Source organism: Pseudophryne corroboree, chromosome 5 (assembly GCF_028390025.1).
Source record: "Pseudophryne corroboree isolate aPseCor3 chromosome 5, aPseCor3.hap2, whole genome shotgun sequence".
Lineage (NCBI taxonomy): Eukaryota > Metazoa > Chordata > Amphibia > Anura > Myobatrachidae > Pseudophryne > Pseudophryne corroboree.
The window spans coordinates 328,636,236-328,657,269 of NC_086448.1; the positions used below are offsets into that span (position 1 = coordinate 328,636,236).

Consider the following 21,034-nt stretch of genomic DNA (forward strand, 5'->3'; position numbering starts at 1 on the left):
CTGTATTTATTCTTTGCTGACTTTTACGTTTTCTTTTACTGCTGCTGTGTTGCGGAGTTGTCATAATAAACATCATTGACTTTTATCCAAGTTGTCGTGGTCACGCCTTCGGGCAGTTATTATTCATGTTACTTACATGTCCAGGGGTCTGATACAACCTCCCAGGTTCCGGTACATCTCAGCCCCTACAACTGAGGCTGCCTCCTGTCAGCTCAGGCCCTCAGTTGTGACAGTAAGCACTGACCTAATGAATCCAGCCGGAGACCAGGATCAAGCGGCCAGGCCGATGCAAGAACTGGCAGCCCGACTAGAACATCAGGAGGCTGCACAGGGCCACATCATCCGCTGTCTCCAGGATCTCTCTACTCGGCTGGATGGGATTCAGACAACTCTCCGTGGATCAGGCGCGTCTGGTGCGTCAACCACAGTGACTCCAGCTATAACCCCACCCACCTTACCCATTTCTGCTCCACATCTTCATCTTCCAACGCCAGCAAAATTTGACGGATCTCCAAGATTCTGCAGGGGATTTCTCAACCAGTGTGAGATTCAGTTTGAGCTACAACCTGGCAATTTTCCCAGTGACCGTACAAAAATTGCCTACATTATTTCTCTTCTCAGTGGCTCAGCCCTTGATTGGGCATCACCGTTATGGGAGAGGTCCGACACCCTGCTATTTTCCTACACTGCCTTCGTGTCAACATTCAGGCGCATCTTCGACGAGCCAGGCCGGGTAACCTCAGCTTCATCCGAGATTCTCCGTTTACGCCAGGGGTCACGTACTGTAGGACAATATCTGATACAGTTCCAGATCCTGGCATCCGAACTGGCATGGAACGACGAGGCCCTGTATGCTGCATTCTGGCATGGCTTATCTGAGCGTATTAAAGATGAGTTAGCTACCAGAGACTTACCTTCTAAGTTAGATGAGCTAATCTCACTCTGCACGAAAGTTGATTTACGTTTCAGAGAGAGAGCAACTGAGCGTGGAAGATCATCTGCTCCAAAATCTTCTGCTCCTCCTCCTCGTCAACTGTCACCATCTAAAGATGAGCCCATGCAACTTGGCCGTTCCCGTTTGACTCCTGCTGAGCGCCGAAGACGTCTCTCCGAGTTTCTCTGTCTCTATTGTGCAGCTCCGTCTCACACCATTAATGCCTGTCCCAAACGTCCGGGAAACTCCAAATCCTAGCTCGCCAAGGAGAGGGCCGGCTAGGAGTAATGATCTCCTCTCCATCTCCTCAAGATTGTAATCTCCCAGTCTCGCTTCAAGTTGCTCAACGTTATCGGAACGTCATTGCCCTCCTTGATTCCGGAGCAGCTGGGAACTTTATTACCGAAGCCTATGTTAAACGGTGGTCCCTACCCACCGAGAGACTTCCTTCGTCCATTTCTTTAACTGCCGTGGATGGCAGCAAAATTTTTGATGCAGTTATTTCTTTAAGGACTCTACCAGTTCGTCTGAGAGTGGGAGTTCTTCATTCCGAACTTATTTCTTTTTTAGTGATTCCAAGAGCCACACATCCTGTGGTCCTGGGCCTTCCATGGCTCCGTCTTCACAATCCTACAATTGATTGGACGACTACGCAAATCCTGGCATGGGGTTCCTCCTGTGCTGAGACATGTTTGTTTAAAGTATTGCCTGTCTGTTCTTCCTCCCCCAGGTCGTCTGATGTTCCACCTCCATATCAAGATTTCACGGATGTGTTCAGTAAAGCTTCTGCTGATATCCTTCCTCCTCATAGAGAATGGGACTGTCCGATTGATCTCGTTCCAGGGAAGGTTCCACCTCGAGGCCGAACTTATCCGTTGTCTCTGCCTGAGACGCATTCTATGGAGGAATATATTAAAGAGAACCTAGCAAAGGGGTTCATTCGACCTTCTTCTTCTCCAGCCGGCGCAGGCTTCTTTTTTGTAAAAAAGAAAGATGGTGGTCTGCGGCCGTGCATCGACTACAGAGGTTTGAACGACATTACCATCAAGAACCGTTATCCTTTACCCCTGATTACTGAGCTCTTTGACAGAGTTAGCGGAGCTACCATCTTTACAAAGCTGGACTTGCGAGGTGCATACAATCTCATCCGGATCCGTGAGGGTGACGAGTGGAAGACCGCCTTTAACACCCGTGACGGACATTATGAGTACCTCGTCATGCCCTTCGGATTGAGCAATGCTCCAGCTGTCTTCCAGCATTTTGTCAATGAGATCTTCAGAGACATTCTATACCGTCATGTCGTGGTCTATCTAGACGATATCCTCATTTTTGCCAACGATTTAGAGGAACATCGTTTTTGGGTTAAAGAGGTTCTGTCCCGTCTCCGTGTCAATCATCTCTATTGCAAATTAGAAAAATGCGTCTTTGAAGTCAAGTCCATTCCGTTTCTAGGGTACATTGTGTCCGGTTCCGGACTAGAGATGGATCCTGAGAAACTACAAGCAATCCAAAATTGGCCGGTACCCTTAACTCTCAAAGGGGTCCAGAGGTTCTTAGGGTTCGCCAACTATTACCGAAAGTTTATACGAGACTTTTCCACCATTGTGGCGCCTATTACTGCTTTCACTAAGAAGGGTGCTAACCCGTCCAAGTGGTCTGAAGAAGCCATGCAAGCATTTCATCTTTTAAAACAAAGGTTCATCTCTGCGCCTGTTCTGAAACAGCCTGACATCGACTCTCCTTTCATCTTAGAGGTGGATGCCTCCTCCGTTGGAGTAGGAGCGGTGTTATCTCAGAGGGCTAAAGATGGCCATTTACACCCTTGCAGTTTCTTCTCCCGGAAGTTCTCCCCAGCTGAGCGCAACTATGCCATTGGCGACCAGGAGTTGCTAGCCATCAAGCTCGCTCTAGAAGAGTGGAGGTATCTGTTGGAGGGAGCTTCTCATTCAATCACCATACTTACAGACCACAAGAACCTTTTATACCTGAAGGGCGCACAATGTCTCAACCCTCGTCAGGCCAGATGGGCACTTTTCTTTTCCAGGTTCGACTTTAAACTCCAGTTCTGTCCGGGCTCTCAGAATCGCAAGGCCGATGCCCTTTCCCGCTCATGGGAGCAAGAAAATGAGTCAGAGTCTTCAGACAAGCATCCTATTATAAATCCGTTGGCATTCTCCACGGTAGGGATGGACTCTACGCCCCCATCAGGGAAAAGTTTTGTGAAGTCGATGCTAAGGAAGAAGCTCATGCATTGGGCCCATGCTTCCCGTTTTGCCGGACATACAGGTATCCAAAAAACCCTGGAGTTTATCTCTAGGTCCTATTGGTGGCCAACTCTGAAAAAGGACGTCTTGGAGTTTATTGCATCTTGCCCAAAGTGTGCCCAACATAAAGTATCCCGCCAGTCGCCTGCGGGGCAACTGGTTCCACTATCCGTTCCCCGTCGACCATGGACCCACTTGTCGATGGATTTCATTACAGACTTACCCATGTGCAACAAGTTCAATACCATCTGGGTGGTAGTTGACCGGTTCACCAAGATGGCACACTTCATTCCTCTCACCGGTCTTCCGTCAGCTTCCAAGTTGGCTCAAGTATTCATACAAGAGATCTTCCGACTCCACGGTCTTCCTGAAGAAATTATCTCAGATCGAGGAGTTCAATTCACAGCCAAATTCTGGCGAAGTTTATGTCAAGTCCTCCAAGTCAAGCTAAAGTTTTCCACGGCTTACCATCCTCAGACCAATGGTCAAACCGAGAGGGTGAATCAGGACTTGGAGGCCTTCCTCCGCATCTATGTGTCCTCCTCTCAAGATGACTGGGTTCAATTACTTCCCTGGGCCGAGTTCTGTCATAACAACCAGTATCATTCTTCATCTGCTTCAACACCATTCTTCACTAACTTTGGATTCCACCCTAAAGTCCCTGAGTTCCAACCGCTTCCAGCAACTTCTGTTCCCGCAGTGGATATCACCTTGCATCAGTTTGCCAATATCTGGAAGAGCGTACGATCAGCTCTGCTCAAGGCATCGTTCAGGTACAAGAAGTTTGCGGATAAGAAGCGTCGAGCAGTTCCTGCTCTCAAGGTGGGTGATCGGGTATGGTTATCCACGAAGAATTTGAGGTTAAGAGTTCCCAGTATGAAGTTTGCACCTCGCTATATCGGTCCTTTCAAGATTGAACAAGTCATCAATCCTGTTGCTTACAGACTCCAGTTGCCTCCCTTCTTAAAAATACCCAGGACATTCCATGTTTCCCTGTTGAAACCGCTGATCTTGAATCGGTTTCATTCCTCACTTCCTCCAACTCCGAAAGTCCAAACTCAACGAGGCGTTGAGTATGAAGTGGCCAAGATCCTGGACTCACGTCACCGTTACGGTCAACTACAATATCTTATTGACTGGAAGGGTTATGGTCCTGAGGAACGTTCATGGACCAATGCTTCTGATGTCCATGCTCCTGCCTTGGTCCGGAGATTCCATTCCAAGTTTCCTCAAAAGCCAAAGAAGTGTCCTGGGGCCACTCCTAAAGGGGGGGGGGGGCTGCTGTCACGATCCGGGTATCTGGACGCCATTTCTTACCCATCAGATGCCTCCTAAGGCTGGCTCAGCGCTCCAGGACCGGATCCCATCTGTTATCCTGATGTGTACATTCCTGTATCCTCTCCTGTCACTCTGGGACGCTGTCACAGTAAACGCCATATTACACCTGGCATGGCGTCTCCCGCGGCCTCCGCCGCCGTCCCTGAACTTCTGCATGCAGAGTGTCTGAGTGGCGATTACGTCAGCCGCGGCCTCCGCTGTGTCCGCGTGTTTGGATGTGCATCTGTCAGCCTGGCGCCTCCTGTCTCCGGTGGCCGGCGCCGCCATTACTGTTTTCATTACCACATGGATTACAAACCAAACTTCCCTCCAAGTGTCTGCATGGGCGCAGCCATCTTGGATTCTGTCAGCTGATCATTTCCACCAATCTGTTCTCAGTATTGATAATCTGCATAATTGCCTAGCCAATCCCTTCCTTGCTGCAGGTATAAATACACTGTGCCTGAGCAAGGAAGGCGTCAGTGCTTTGGTTGTCAAACCTAGTTCCTGTTTGTCTCTCTCCTGTGATTGTCTTCCAGGTTCCAGCTCCTGTCTCAAGACTTCCACCATAGAGACCCGCACCAGCATTCCACCTGCGGTGTAGCCTGACTCTCCAATCCATTGTGGATTCATCTGTTTCCAGCTACAACATTACCTGCTTCCAGCTCAGCTTCCAGCAGAGTACAGCTTCCCTTAAAGGGCCGGTGTCCTTTCTACACTTTACCACTCTCCACCGGTATTATTATTTCTCCGCTCTCAAGTTCTACATTTCAGTTCATATTTCATCGCTCCCAAGTTCATTTATTATTTAACTGGTTCCAGCCAGTATCCACTCCGTGCTAACAACAGTCTGGTTCCAGCCAGTATCCACAGCAGCTGTTTTATCTTCAGCAACCCAGCTTTTCCTGGAACACCAGCTGGCACAATCCTGGGTTATCTCCATTGCTACAGTCGGGCCTGGTAAGGACTTTCCATCTAGAAGATCATAAGAACTATCTCACACTACCAGTGCCCTGTGCCTCCTGCCATCCTGTAGTACCCAGGAACTGTATTTATTCTTTGTTGACTTTTACGTTTTCTTTTACTGCTGCTGTGTTGCGGAGTTGTCATAATAAACATCATTGACTTTTATCCAAGTTGTCGTGGTCACGCCTTCGGGCAGTTATTATTCATGTTACTTACATGTCCAGGGGTCTGATACAACCTCCCAGGTTCCGGTACATCTCAGCCCCTACAACTGAGGCTGCCTCCTGTCAGCTCAGGCCCTCAGTTGTGACACACAGAGCCAGAGCGTATTTATCTTGATTATATGGCTGGTAATTTTTCCATGTTCTGTTAAATATGGCCCGTTTTTAAAAAATACGGAAACCTACTGACGGATTATCCGCCACTTACCAATTTTGGGTTTATACCTGTTTCATCATTTTATAATGCGATATACGTCCTTTCAGGATATTCTATAAACAAGTCTGGCACTTGATAAACACCCCTGAAGAAGTCCCTGATTGGGACGAAACGCGTTGGGTTTCCACAAGTACTGTTTCCACCATCATACACAGTTCGTTTGATAATGTTTTACCAACATTGAATGTACACTGTTCATCGTGTATTGGTATGAATTGTATTGTCTGAAAATCCTGAAAGAACCATTCGGTTTTTATGTGAAGGGAAAAAAATCCCCTGTTTTTATGCAATAAATATTAAATTTCTGGATCACTGTTTCTATTTGCATGGTTGTGGATGACAGTTCAGTTTTAGCGCACCCAGATCCCCCCCTTTTTTCTATATATATATATATATATATATATATATATATATATAATATGCTGACATTAAAAATCTATTTTGCAATAAGCAAGACTACAGTGACGCAGTTGGTCGGCACACAGTGCTTATTAAACAGTATCTGTTGAGCACTGCAAACATTGTGAGTTCAGGCCTCACCTCCCCAGATCCCCAGTGGCCTAATGGATAGGACACTGCTCTCCTAAACCAGGGATTGTGGGTTCAGGTCCCATCTGGATTGCAAGTCACTACAGCAACCATTTCATCACCAGAGTTGATGTTTAAACATCAGCTTTGCTTATTATTTTTACAGGTGGCTCTGTAGCCAAGTGGTTAGGCTTCCCGCCCACAGTGAACTTTGTGATTACATGGACACTGGTTCAGATACTGGTTTAACAGGTGTAATATATATAAAAAAAGAAAACATGGTAGGACACCATTTTTAACATTACTTCCTGGTTCTTTGCAGGAGGTTGCTGCCCTACAACACTCAGCCTCTGGGGACGGGGGGGTTGTTAGGAATTTAATTTATTAATTGTTTTTGACAGCATGTCTCTACAGGAAGATTCACTATTGCTGGTAACCACATGCACGGTAATGCAGGTTTATACACAGATTACTTCCGTGGTGTACTTACTGGTCGGGGTACATGATCACTAAGTCTAATGCATAATCAAACAAGCAGCTTCGCTGCAGAGTCGGTCACACAGTGTGTCGGACAAATACGACTGCACAGACAGACCCTTACCGGTCCTCTTTGGGGGGAAATGCGGGCGCATGTACTGCCTGAGAGGGGGGGGGGGGGGGGGAATAATTTTTTTTTTTACTGTTTTCAGCTAAATTGTTGCGGTCGATTCACCGCCAGCCCTCATAGCACCAGGCCAGTACGTTAGGTTCTCAGCGAAGGCTGAACAATTTCCAATGAGAGACAATTGCAATTATTGGGCGTTTAACTACCTATCGGAGTGTACCCTACACAGCAGTACTGCTGTTGCTTCGCCCTGCTTTGGTAAGGGTTTGAGGTAACAAGGCTGCAGTGGCAGGGCACTCCAGTTCAGGTTTGCCCTAAATAAAGACCACCTTACACTTCTTGCTGCCTACAGCTTCTGTGACGTTGGCAGTTGGTTCTTGCGTTTCAGCTTCGCTAGTGGCACACAACGTCCATGTTGGCTACGTTCCAGATGAGAATAGATCACAGACCAGGTGGGGTGGGGGGGGAATCTGTTTTCCTACCATTGTCTACGCGAATTCCTGAATGATTCCGTCTCATCGACTTCAATTCCTAGGCATGATTCTCGATACGGTAAATCAAGGAATTTACCTACCCGAAAAGAAGTACAGGTCATTCGTCATCTGGTACAATTAGTGCTTAAGCCACGCACAGTCTCGGTTCATTTGTGCATTCGCCTATTAGACACAATGGTGGCGGTTTTCGAAGCGCTTCAGTTCGGAAGACTTCACTCACGTCCTTTTTAACTGGATGTGCTTGCACAATGGTCGGGCTCGCTTCTGCAGATTCACCGCAGGGTGAGGTTGTCTCCAAAGGCCAGAGTGTCTACTCTGGTGGCTCAAAGTACAGAATCTAACCGCAGGGAAACAGTTCGGCGCCTAGAATTGGATAATTCTCACGGCGGACGCGAGTCTCAGAGGTTGGGGAGCTGTAGTTCAAAATTTTCAGCTCCAGGGTCTCTGGGCGGATCACGAAAGATTGCTGTCTATAAATGTCCTGTAACTCCGGGCAATTTACAATGCGCTACGACAAGCAGTGCACATGCTGCAGGCTCAGGCTGTTCAGGTGCAGTCAGACAACGCGACGGCGGTCGCATACATCAACAAACAAGGAGGAATGAAAAGCCGCATGGCCATGCGGGAAGTAGCTCGGATCCTCAATTGGGCCAAGGTGATTTTGTCGGCAGTATTCATTCCAGGAGTGGACAACTGGGAGGCGGATTATCTCAGCTGTCGGGATTTTTATCCAGGATGTGCATTAAATCCAGAAGTGTTTCGCATGTTGGTCCAGAGGTGGGGTTACCCGCAAGTGGACCTGATGGCATCTCGCCACAATTATCAAACGCCCCAGTACGTGTCCAGAACGAGAGATCCAAAGGCAGTGGCGGTGGATGCTCTCACAATCACGTGGCCATACAGTCTCGTGTATCTGTTCCACCGTTTTCCGCTGCTCCCTCTGTTGCTAAAACGGATCAAAAGAGAGTCCGCCACAGTCATACTAGTGGAGCCTCATTGGCCTTGGAGAGCTTGGTTTCGGATCTTCGCGGTCTACTCGCGGACGTTCCTTGGCCGCTCCCACTGCGTCCGGACCTGTTACATCAGGGTCCGTTCTTTTTCTCCGATTTAGCGCGGCTGCGTTGACGGAGTGGCTGTTGAGACAGCCCTCTTAAAAAGAGAGGGCATTCCAGAATAGGTTATACCTACCATGTTACATGCTAGTAAGCCAGTTACGGCAGCTCATTATTACAGAGTTTGGCGTGCCTATGTAGGTTGGTGTGAAGTTTGGAAGTTTCCGACATCATCTTCAAGTTATCCCGTCTTTTTTGTTATGTCTACAGATGTGGTTAGATGGAGGTCGGCGTTTATCCACACTAAAGGTGCAGATATCTGCGTTGTCAATTTATTTTCAAAGAAGATTGGCTCTTTTGCCGTCGGTACACACCTTTATGCAGGGTGTCCTCAAAGTACAGCCTCCATTTCACTCCACTTACTGCGCCATGGGACTTGAATCTGGTTTTAGATTGCTTATAGTCTTTTTATTTCGAACCCTTACAACAAGTGGATATTAAGTTTCTCACTTGGGAAACAATTTCTCTCCTAGCCTTAGCTTCGGCAGGGCGGGTTTCAGATTTGGGTGCCTTGTCATGCAAGCCACTGTATTTAGTGTTTCATAATGACAGAGCGGAACTTTGGACGAATCCCGCTTTCCTACCAAAAGTAGGGTCCTCTTTTCACATCAATCATCCAATAGTAGTTCCTGTGTTAACAGGAGATTCTGGAATTTTGGTTGGGGTACGCGCATTACGCGTTTATGTATTCCGAACGTCTACAGTTCCTAAGACTGATACGTTGTTATCCTCTATGATGCGGCCAAGATGGGTTGGCCACCTTCTAAGCAGACCTTATCCAGATGGATAAAACTGACCATACGTCAGGCTTACCTTCATGCTAGGTTACAGCCGCCTACATCAGTAACAGCTCATTCCACATGTTCTCCGGGAATGTCATGGGCAGCTGGTCGTGGAGTTCTACGACACAGCTTTTGCAGGGTGGCTACATGGTCTTCAGTGCACATGTTTGATACTTTTGCGGCATCAGCATCTAGCTTTGGCCGTCTAGTGTTACAGGTGCCAAACAGCTCTCCCGCCCAGGGGGAAACTTTGGTACGTCCCTAGAGTACTCCAGTGACCCCTAGTGGATTAAAAAGAAAATAGGATTTTGGTACTTAGCAGGTAAATCCTTTTCTTTGAATCCATAGGGGGCACTGGACGCCCACCCAGAGCAGTTTTCCTGGCTTGTGGTAAGTTCAGGGGATCTTATGGTAACACACTCTCACCAAGTGGTTCAAATTAGCAAGTTTATTGGGTTGGTGTCAACTGATAGTTGTCAGTAACGTTATGTGTCAACTTTATTGTTGTCCGTTTGTTATATGTAATTCTCCATTAACCTCTATAGCTCCTGTTCGGCTCAGTAAAAAAACACTGAGGTACTCTGGGATATGGAGGGGAGAAGTAGTCTCAAATTTTAACTTATTCAGTGCCTTGTTCCTGTGGAACCGTCCATATCCCTAGAGTACTCCAGTGCCCCCTATGGATTCAAAGAAAAGGATTTACCTGGTAAGTACCAAAATCCTATTATTTAGGCCTTCGTCTGGCCTCCCTCAAGGTTCATATCTCTGCCTTGTCGGTGTGGTTTCAGAGAAAAATTGCGTCTATTCCTGACGTTCATACTTTGGGTGTGTTACGGATTTAGCCTCCCTATGGGGGTCATACCGACCCGTTAGCTCGCTACGTTTTCACACAGCAGAGCGAACGGGTCCCTGCTGCGCATGCGCCGGCGCCTTTGTGCGCATGCGGGATGCCCGACGGCCGTAGCAGGACAGTGATCACCTCTGCCTGATTGACAGGCAGAGGCGATCGATGGGCGGGAGGGGGCGAAACGGTGTCGTGTGGCCGCTGTTACGTAGGCGCGGTCGGGCCAATGCAGGTGTGGCCGAACCGAACGGGGGGCGGGCCGCAGCGGCTGCATGACGTCATACGAGGATTAGCTCCTGGCCAGCTCGCTAAAGCTGCGCTGGCCGGGAGCTACTCCTGAAGTGCAAAGGCATCGCCGCTGTGCGATGCCTTTGCACTTCTGCGAGGGGGGCCGGACTGACATGCGGGGTGGACTGATATGCGGGGCGGACTAGCCCCGTGCTGGGCGTCCCCCCCCCCCATGTCAGGAAAGTTGATCGTAGCTGTGCAAAATTTTGCACAGCTACAATCAACTCGGAATGACCCCCAATGTCCCTCCTGTGGCTCCATGGGATTTGTCTGTCGTCCTGAATGCCTGCAATAGTCTCCCTTTGAACCTCTTGAGTCAGTGGACCTTAAATGGCTTACGATCAAGGTCCTGTTCCTGCTGGCTGTCACCTCTGCTAGGAGGGTGTCAGACCTAGGTGCTTTGTCCTGTCGTCCACCCTTCCTGATGTTTCACCGTGACCAGGCAGTCCTTGGGACTCGCCCGGGTTATTTACCTATGGTGGTATCATCTTTTCACCTTAATCAAGAAATTGTGGTTCTGGCTTTCATCTCTTCTGGTTTGTCCTCCAAAGAGCGGTCTTTGGATGTGGTACGGGCTCTCCGTATATATGTGGAGAGGACTGCCTCTATTAGGAGGTCAGATACCCTTTTTGTACTTTTTGGTTTTCACAAACGTGGCTGGCCTGCGAATAAGCAAACCTTGGCCAGATGGATTCGAATGATTTCACAAGCCTATGCGCAGGCTGGTATCCCAGCTCCTGATGCTATTAAAGCCCATTCTACTCGGTCGGTTGGACCTTTTTGGATGGCCCGCCGAGGCGCGTCCGCTGAACAATTGTGCAATTAGGTTCTATGCCTTCGATACTTCCGCCTCCCAGGATGCTTCCTTTGGATGTCGGGTTATCATACCCACTACGTCGCGTCCCCTCCCATGAGGAACCGCTTTAGGACATCCCCGATGTTTCCATGTGGAAGCCAATGCAACCCGCTGAAGAAAAGGAGATTTATGGTAGACTTACCATTATTAAATCTCTTTCTGCGAGGTACATTGGTTCCACAGGGCGCCCACCCAGACACTCCTTGCTTCTATCGGTTTGTATGGCATTAGCCGCTAGTCCCTTCTCCTGTTGTGAGAACGTGGTTCTATGTGGCTAACATCTGCCTTCTCTTCTACCTGCTCCTGCATTGGACTGGTTAACGAAACTGAGCTCACAGTGCCTGGAGGTGGGGTTATAGAGAAGGCCCCAATGCATCATGGGACAGTCTAAAGCTTTAGCCTGTTGATGTCTGGATCAAGATCCATCTCTACACTACGATGTTTTCCTGTGGAACCAGTGTACCTCACCGAAAGAGATTTAACAATGGTAAGTCTACCATAAATCTCCTTTTTATGTGGATTTCATGAGATAAATATAACACTGCAGTATGTTTCAATAAAAATGAAAAAGTTCACTACAGGTGGTTCAGTAATAGGTTAGGTTTGGGTGGGCTTTTATTAGTGAAGAAAAGCACCTTAGTCACCAATGTAAGCCCACCCAAACCTAACCTGTCCCTGGACAATTTGTGTCACATTTTGAAAGGTGATTACAGTAGGGATAGCCATCGACCCTCAATGATTCAAATTCAATGATGGTCTATACCCGATGGTCAATACCTTTTACCAATGTTGGGGAGAACTAGATTGTTTCCCCCATCAATGGTATAAAACCACCAACTTTTTTTACCCCTACAAGTTGCCAGGATATTTTTAGGAACTTTGGACTTCGCTTGAAATTGAGACTCTTGGACTTGCTTGGAATAGTGGTACTTGGACTTGATAAGCATGGGGTTTCTTGGACTTGCAATATGTAAGGACACTTGGACTTGATATCTGAGAGAGAACTGAGACTTGCTTGAAGTTGTGAGGAACTGCAGTTCTGTTATGGTAAGACCCCACTGTTCACTTAGTGCTTTCTGTGCTCACCGGTACATAGGGGGCCCCTTCAGCAGTAGTAGCTCATCCATTTGACTAAAGACCCCAGATAGCACTGAGTATTAGCTTTGGATGAGACACACAATATCCTGGGTTTTGAGGCTAGGACTAAATAAACCTCCGACAGGGCAGGTGTCAGATCAGTGCAGGTGGTATGCAGGCTCCCAACCAGAGTTGGCAGATGGAAGGTGCCACACTAAGCCTAGGCAGTACAGGCAGAGTAGGAGAAAGAATACTGCCAGGCAAGGAATACGGCAGAGTATATACAGGAAAATGACCAAGACCAATAACATGGACCAGCAGTTTACACGGCAAGGTAAAACTATAACCACCACAGGGGGGAATTGCTGGCAAGGTATATAAAGGGTAGCTGCACCAATCATCTACCAAAGATCCTGGAGGAACAATGATTACTGAAGAACGTGCAGCTATGCTGTTACACTTCCTCACTGGCCGCTAATGCTGGCTTCCTGCGTCCGGCACGGCCCGGTCGGCGGGTCTTAACAGATATGGAGTATAGATTTGACACCCTGCCCTAGTCTCTGGTTTGCAGACAGTTAATTGAAATGCAAGGATGACCATCTGTGTGTGAAACCATTGATGGTTCCCTTGCAGATAGTTTTAGACGGTACGTATAGTGTAATGGTTAACATTACTACCTCGCAGCTCAGTAGAGTTCACTAGGAGACCCGGAGATGGGTAAGTATTTAAGAAATGGGTGCAGGGTGTGTGCTGTTGGTCCCCCTAGACCCAGGTGCCCATGTGCTCCGCACACCTTGCACTCATTATAGATACTTCACTGCATCAATGATACCATCAATGGTAACCACAGACACACAGTGTCAGTCTGCTTTTATCTATCTGTACTCTCTGCTCTCACCTTCCGGAAGGAAGCTTTTGTTAGTTAAAAGTCCGTTTCTATTATTAAATTTGACCATAAACATTTTCCATTCAAGAATTTTTCTGAATGTTTCTTATCACAGTCTGCTAGTTACCAACTTTGGAAATAGTTGTCGGTAAAATCTAATTGTCAATTCATATTGTAAAAGCATCTAATTGTTTAAAAATGTGCACATTTCAAAACTTTATAGAAAATTAGGAGGGGAATTCAAATAACCATGGAGTTTACCCCGTGACTAATTGACGCGCTGGACCTATTCAATCAGTGGGGTTTACTCTCACACGACTCCCTGCAGTCCTGCGTGCTTCCCCAGGGTCAGACTGTACCTCACAGCTCTAGGACCTGCGAGGGAAGGTCCACGTAAAAAAAATAAATAAATACATTTGGTTGTGGGTTGTGGAAAAAAACCCACACTGATTCCGAGTGAATCACAATTTTCTTTTCATTGCGGGATTAAGGTTATATGATTTAATAGCCTTTTCCCGTGTCACAAGGATTTTTATGGGTAAACCCCGCTGCTAATTGAATTCCCCCCATAGATATTTGTAATGCAGTTGTGATTTTGATTTATTTTCAAAACAAACCAGACTTCTTGTCTAACCTATTGAAATGCACTGTCTCTGCAAGCTTCTTGGCGTTCTTTTAAAGAAAATGGAAGACTACAAAGGACTTTTGTTTGTATAGTACTTTGCTGCATAACAAATGTTAGTTTCTTGTAATTTAGGTTTAGTGGTCTTTTTAACTTTTTATGCCCTACTTGAAGAAAATCCCACAGATTTATTATTTTCTGTTTTTTAATAGTAAGTTTTTAGTACCTTTTTAGCATGCATTTTTTAGTATATTGTTTCTTAAGGGGGGTACTCACGGGAGAGATGTGTGCTGAGCGATCTTAACACAGACCGCTCAGCACACATCTCTCACCCCGCTCAGCACAGCGCGATGTACTGAGCGAGGGGGAAAGCCGACGGGGGGGGGCGCTCACTTGACACAACGGTGAAGTGAGAGACACGCTAGATTGAGCCTGCATGTAGGCTCAATCTAGCACCGGTGATAGCGATGCGCGGGGCCGCGCATCGCTATCGCTGGAGGGCATACAACACGGCAGATCCGTGCTTAAAATCTAAGCAATCTAGCAAGATTGCTTAGATTTTAAGCACGGATCTCTCCGTGTGTACCCCCCTTTACTTATCCTACAAATCAACTTGTACTTGTAAAAATGTATGGCTGGCAGAATTACCTGTCTGTCTTTGTGTGACCAAGCCCAGTAGCTGCATAATTTATGGGTGCTTGAGAGCAGATGAAAATATATGCTAATGGTGTTGAGGGTTACCAGGTAAAATACTTGGTAGACTGTACAAAGAAGGGCAACTAAAATGGTGCATGGCCTACATCACAAAACATAACCAGAAAGTCAAAAAAATCTCAATATGTGTGGTTTGGAGTAGTTTGCACCTAATCGGCAGTATTTTATCTGCTTTGTACATTAGATTTGTTTATTTTTTAGGCTGCAAACTGGATAATTTCTTCTTTCTTTCTGTTTCAGCTGCTATCGTAGGGATTTTGCACTGGTAAGAATTTCTATAACACAGCACTAACTATACAAAAATAACCTTAGTAAATGTACACTTTATTGAATTAAAAATGATCTAATCGCAGAAAGTGTGCTAGAACATGATTCTCCTGCAGTGTTTTTTTTTTTAAAATACAGATGTGTCCTCATGCATCTTGCCTCATTATGCCATGCAGAAGGAGATTCCTGGTGTGAGTCAGCCGACAGCTCTGCTAACATCAGGCGTCTTTTTATTATTATATTTGCATGACGTGTCTCATTTGCATCGCTATGTCACTAGGATGCACAAGCAGCTTATGCTGATTTAAATAATACTGCATACCTGTGTTCTGTGTGTGACTGTGACTGTATCTGTGTGCGAAATGCTACGTTACAGTGATTTCCAGGAAAAATTGTAATGTAGCATTTCGTATGCAGATACAGCCACAGTCATACACGGAATATAGGCATGTCGCATATCATTTTAGTCAGCATAAGCTGCTTGTGCGTCCTCATTTAAACTGAAAACGTTGCACATAAAGATACTTGGTACTACTGAGTGGTATCACTAGAAGGGCTGTTTAACGTGACTGCAACAAGGATGTAGGAGAACACAACTGTATGTCAGTCATTTGTGTAGCTCTAGATTTTATTGAAGGACTCTCGTAAAACTAGTTGATCAGTATTTTTTGAAAGACATTGGATTATGAATTGACATAATAAGATACATTTTATATTATTGAGATCATATTTAATACTACTAATATTTCACATTTCCATTACCACTGCAACGTGCTACCTGTATTGACCACTTGTCAGTCAAATGCTTTTTCATGCCAACTGTAGACCATTGCCACATTTCCGTTGTATACACTTTTCAGTTACCCCAATTAAGATTCTTCATCCATAACATTGTTATATTTAGAAAAACGTGTGCATCGGGAAGTAAGTGAATTAACTGACAAAAAATCCCAACTTTTATATAAACTGTACCGACCCAATTTTTTTTTTTTTTTAATAAATGTCCCCAAATGGCAGGAGTCACTTATTCAGAGCTGTTGCAGGACAAATACCAGTGTTTGTTTTGAAGTTGTTACTCATGGGGCATATTCAATTAGCTGCTGTAATTTTCCGCTGCTAATTAACACACCCAGGGCTATCCTATTATCCCTGCAGCTGGCACTGATCAGGAATTTTGTGGCAGGCGAAACCAAATCCTTGATAACCATGCTGTTTTTTTCCTGCACATGGCCTCAGAAACACATAGGGGGTCATTCCGAGTTGTTCGCTTTCTAGCAGATTTTAGCAGCATTGCACACGCTAGGCCGCCGCCCTCTGGGAGTGTATCTTAGCTTAGCAGAATTGCGAATGAAAGATTAGCAGAATTGCGAATAGAAAATTCTTAGCAGTTTCTGAGTAGCTCGAGACTTACTCCTACACTGCGATAAGCTCAGCCCGTTTCGTTCCTGGTTTGACGTCACATACACGCCCTGCTTTCGGCCAGCCACTCCCCCGTTTCTCCAGACACTCCCGCGTTTTATCCTGGCACACTCCCAGAAAATGGTCAGTTTCCGCCCAGAAACACCCACTTCCTGTCAATCACACTCCGATCACTTCAACGATGGAAATTCTTTGTTCGGACGTGAGTAAATCTACTAAGTTTTGTGCTAAAATACTTAGCACATGCGCACTGCGTACCATGCGCATGCGCATTTTCGCCTTAATCGCTCCGTTACGAAAATCGGCAACGAGCGAACAACTCGGAATGACCCCCATAGCTCCATGACCTTTCATGGATTCTCTGTTTTCGCCCCAAAAAACTATTTTTTTTTTAATAGTCCACAAAAATGATTGGCGCTAATAAAAGAAAAAAAGCGTAAACCCCTCCTTTTTCACACCCCAAAAATTCCTGGGTATAATTGATTTTATTTATATATATATATGAATAAACACAAATTTCCAAGTGCACTAAAGTGGAATGTAATTACACAGTTCTTCCAGCGTTATTTTCGTCGGAATGTAGACTGGAGGGTATTTAAATCTGGGGACCTGTAACAGACACCCCTCACCAAATAGTCACCCAAACAAGAGGCCAACAGGCCAATTAGTAAAAAGTTATTTTAATAACGTATACACAGTTCAAAGTATAAAATTGTGTCAATAAAATGCAACTAAAAGAGTACACAGCCAACACGTTTGTAAGGTGGAATCTAGATATTCCCTCACCTTTTGCAAGGTGCGAGCTCGACAGGGAGTATCTTTACAGACTAGGTTGTGATTCTCTGACTGACAAACCCAACGCGTTTCGTCTTATCGACTTCATCAGGGGTAACGAATATAGGAAAAGGCTAATTTGCTCATGATGAATTAATATAAAGGATCATAACCTCTAATGTACGATTATTCAGAATCTCTTATATCTGGACTTAGTGGATGAAGCTCTGATATAAGGGCTCCTGATTAGAGCTTAAGATGTATTCCTTCTTAAATGTGTAATCGGTTGGATAATGGTGTTTTGTATAAACTACCTTAAAACTATGGGCGTAAATCCTTACAGGGTCGCCTAGGAATATTATTGGTTATAATCTCTTAGGAGTGCTGACAACCATATGTCGGCATTTTTGCAAACTACCTAAAGTGTGGTGTCCAATTTTAAATTCAAGACCATTAGGTATATGCAATTGCGGTCGAATTTCAGAAAAAGTCGAATTCCGGAACGTTTTCGCCTCAAAAAATCAATTCGCCTATGCAGTACAGTACTTTTTCGCAAAAAAACGGACATTCAGAATTCGACTTTTGTCAATTCGACTTTTTTCGCATTCGACTTTTCTGCAATGGTACAGATGCTGCAATTCGCCCCAAGCATATTCAATTCAAGTTTGGAAATTCGCCTGCAGTACTTTTCGACCGCAAATTCGCCTATTTCAGTCCGCCTCAGTTGACTGGCGGGTTCTCAAAAAAAAATTTTAGAACATCATTTTTTGGGATATTTGAGGATTGCTAGTAGCATATCTATTTATATTTGAAAGGATTATCTACTTGGTTTGTCTTTTTTTGCTTCACAAGTATTATTTAATTGATTTTTTAAAGGAATATTTTTTTCTTCAATCTCCTGAGGGAATTTTACCCATGATTCCACAGTTTTACCCAGGATACACTTCTGCAAAGCCCCTCCTATCTCCTCACTCCTGGGTTTGAGACTACAGGGAGAAGGAGCCATTTTACAGTCAGCTCTGTGGAATCGTTTTTTTAGGAAAATCCCTGCGTTTTAAAACACATTCCTATTTTTGTACTGACTACAATGATGGAGCCTTTTTCTGACCAGATTGTGTTGTTCATGCTGGCTGCAAGTATGATGGAGGAAGAAAGTGCTGATGAACATCAGGATCCAGGTCAGCAAATGTCTGCATTGGGTGAGCCAGTATTGCGGGTTTCATTTCCACGTCCACGCCAGTATCGCACTAGGCGTGAACTGGAGGATCTCAGCGAGTTCGAGGTGATACAAAATTATCGCTTATCGACTCGCGACATATATTCGCTGTACGCTCTGTTGGAGGCCGACTTGGAACCTCGGGCACGGTCAAATCGTGCAATCAGCGGTTTTCAGAAACTGCTGGGGACGTTACATTTTTTGGCGTCAGGCACATTCCAGCCTACACTGTCTCAAACATGCGGTTTTTCTCAGTCGACACTGTCGCGCTGTATAACCCAAGTCATTAGGGCTTTCTGCAAATTGACGATCCAGTACATCACATTTCCAGAGACGGACAGCGAATGTCGTGAGATCAAATTAGGCTTTTTCAACAAATACAAATTTCCCAATGTGCTGGGCGCGATTGACTGTACCCACGTGCAGATCAGACCGCCACGGAATTCAGAGGAATGTTTTCGGAACCGAAAACAGTTCCATTCCCTGAACGTGCAGGCGGTCTGTGATGTAAACATGAGATTTTTGAACATTTTTGTGGGATTTCCTGGATCATCTCACGACTCCTTCATCCTAAGCCAGTCATCGCTGTTTGACAAGTTCGAAACAGGAAACATGCCTGGTGGCTGGCTGTTAGGTATGTATTTTCATTTTTTTATTATTTTATTATTATTTTTTTTATTATTTTTTACAAGTACCTAACATTTTTTTTATATTTTCTATAGGCGATGCGGGTTATCCAAACAAACCGTGGCTGTTGACCCCATTGTCTAATCCTGTTGGTAGAGCAGAAAAACGTTACCAAGAGACACACATTGCATCGAGGGGAGTAATTGAGCGTGCCTTCGGTGTACTTAAAAGCCGGTTTCGATGTTTAGACACTTCCGGCGGTGCTCTTTTGTACTCACCGTCGAAGGTTTGCGGCATGGTAAATGCATGTTGTATTTTACACAACATATGTGTCGCAAACCGTTTGCCGGTGACTCTTCGTCGTAGTGCTTTCCTACGCGGGAACCGGTCTTCTGCTCTACCGGTGGGTATGGGCGAAGGAGAGGATTCCCGGCGGACAGTGATACAAAATTTTTTTGCAGTTACCTGTGAGTATACTGACAACATTTGTATTATCGTGTAAACTGACATTGGATTTTTTTTAAAAAAACCTCTTCATTTATCTATTACAGAGTTTTACATCCTGTTGATGTGTATCCCCAGGCCGTGTTTATACAGTTTGTTCCCCCCTGTTTTATCCTGTTTGGTTACCGCAAATATTTGACCCTTTTATCCAACTCTACCATGGGCGACCTAATGGTGATGTGGACCTGACCCTCCGCCATGTAGCAGACAACCCCCTCAGGTGAGATGGATTGCCCAGAACTCCCTTTGTCCAAAATCACCCCGGCATGTCCAAAGTGCAGCACTCCGGCATTTGCAAGACTGCACATCCAAACATTCCCTCCTGATACACCAATGCTGGTCAGGGAATGTTTGGATGCGTAGTGACGCAAGTGCCGGAGGGTTGCATTTGGACCCACTGTTCCCCGCTTGTGTTGTGTGGACTGTATGTACCTCTTCTTTCCAGTCCCAGGGTGACACTATTACCCACATCTGGAAGCTCATACTTTTCTCTTCCACAGGTCCTGCGGTGTATCTTCCCAAGTGGCGTGGATGTGAGGAGACACGCCATTTCACCCGATGTTCCATGGGCGACCTAATGGTGATGTGGACCTGACCCTCCGCCATGTAGCAGACAACCACCTCAGGTGAGATGCATTGACCAACAAGACTCCCTTGTCCAAAATCACCCCGAAATGTCCAAAGTGCAGCACTCCGGCATTTGCAAGACTGCACATCCAAACATTCCCTCCTGATACACCAATGCTGGTCAGGGAATGTTTGGATGTGTAGTGATGCAAGTGCAGGAGGGTTGCATTTGGGCCGCTGCAACCCGCTTGTGTTGTGTGGACTGTTGTATGTACCTCTTTTTCCAGCCCCAGGGTGACACTATCACCCATATCTGGAAGCTCAAACTGTTCTCTTCCACAGGTCCTGCGATGTATCTTCCCAAGTGGCGTGGATGTGAAGAGACACGCCATTTCACCCGATGTTCCATGGGCGACCTACTGGTGATGTGGACCTGAACCTCCGCCATGTAGCAGACAACCCCCTCAGGTGAGATGGATTGCCCAGAACTCCCTTTGTCCAAAATCACCCCGGCATGTCCAAAGTGCAGCCCTCCGGCACTTGCGTCACTACACATCCAAACATTCCCTGAAACACCAATGCTGGTCAGGGAATGTTTGGATGTGTAGTGACGCAAGTGCCGGAGGGTTGCATTTGGACCCACTGTTCCCCGCTTGTGTTGTGTGGACTGTATGTACCTCTTCTTTCCAGTCCCAGGGTGACACTATTACCCACATCTGGTAGCTCATACTGTTCTCTTCCACAGGTCTTCCGGTGTATCCTTCCTAAGTGGCGTGGATTTGAAGAGACAGTTCCCCGGGCAATCTACTTACGTACAATTCAACTGCATTACAAATTTTAATAAAAACCACAGGAAACTTCTATTTTTAAAAGTTTATTGAAGAAAAATTTTTTTTAATAAAGTTTGAAAGTTAATTAAAACAAAAAAGTAGTT

The 21,034-nt window shown here is 45.8% G+C and overlaps 2 protein-coding genes across 3 annotated transcripts in view; both read left to right on the forward strand.

The window, feature by feature from the left end:
* The window catches only part of DPY19L1 (dpy-19 like C-mannosyltransferase 1), a 595,286-nt gene that overhangs the window by 96,597 nt on the left and 477,655 nt on the right, over positions 1 to 21,034 (forward strand). For both annotated transcript variants that reach the window (XM_063922533.1, XM_063922534.1), the window contains exon 2: positions 14,967 to 14,991. In XM_063922533.1, the coding sequence (XP_063778603.1) occupies positions 14,967 to 14,991 (25 nt within the window). The remainder of the gene's footprint in view (positions 1 to 14,966; positions 14,992 to 21,034) is intronic.
* LOC134929028 (putative nuclease HARBI1) lies at positions 18,025 to 20,663 on the forward strand. The gene is made up of 4 exons (XM_063924891.1): positions 18,025 to 19,036; positions 19,125 to 19,496; positions 19,581 to 19,753; positions 20,034 to 20,663. Coding segments are annotated over exons 1-3 (1,137 nt in total). The 5' UTR covers positions 18,025 to 18,273; the 3' UTR covers positions 19,583 to 19,753; positions 20,034 to 20,663.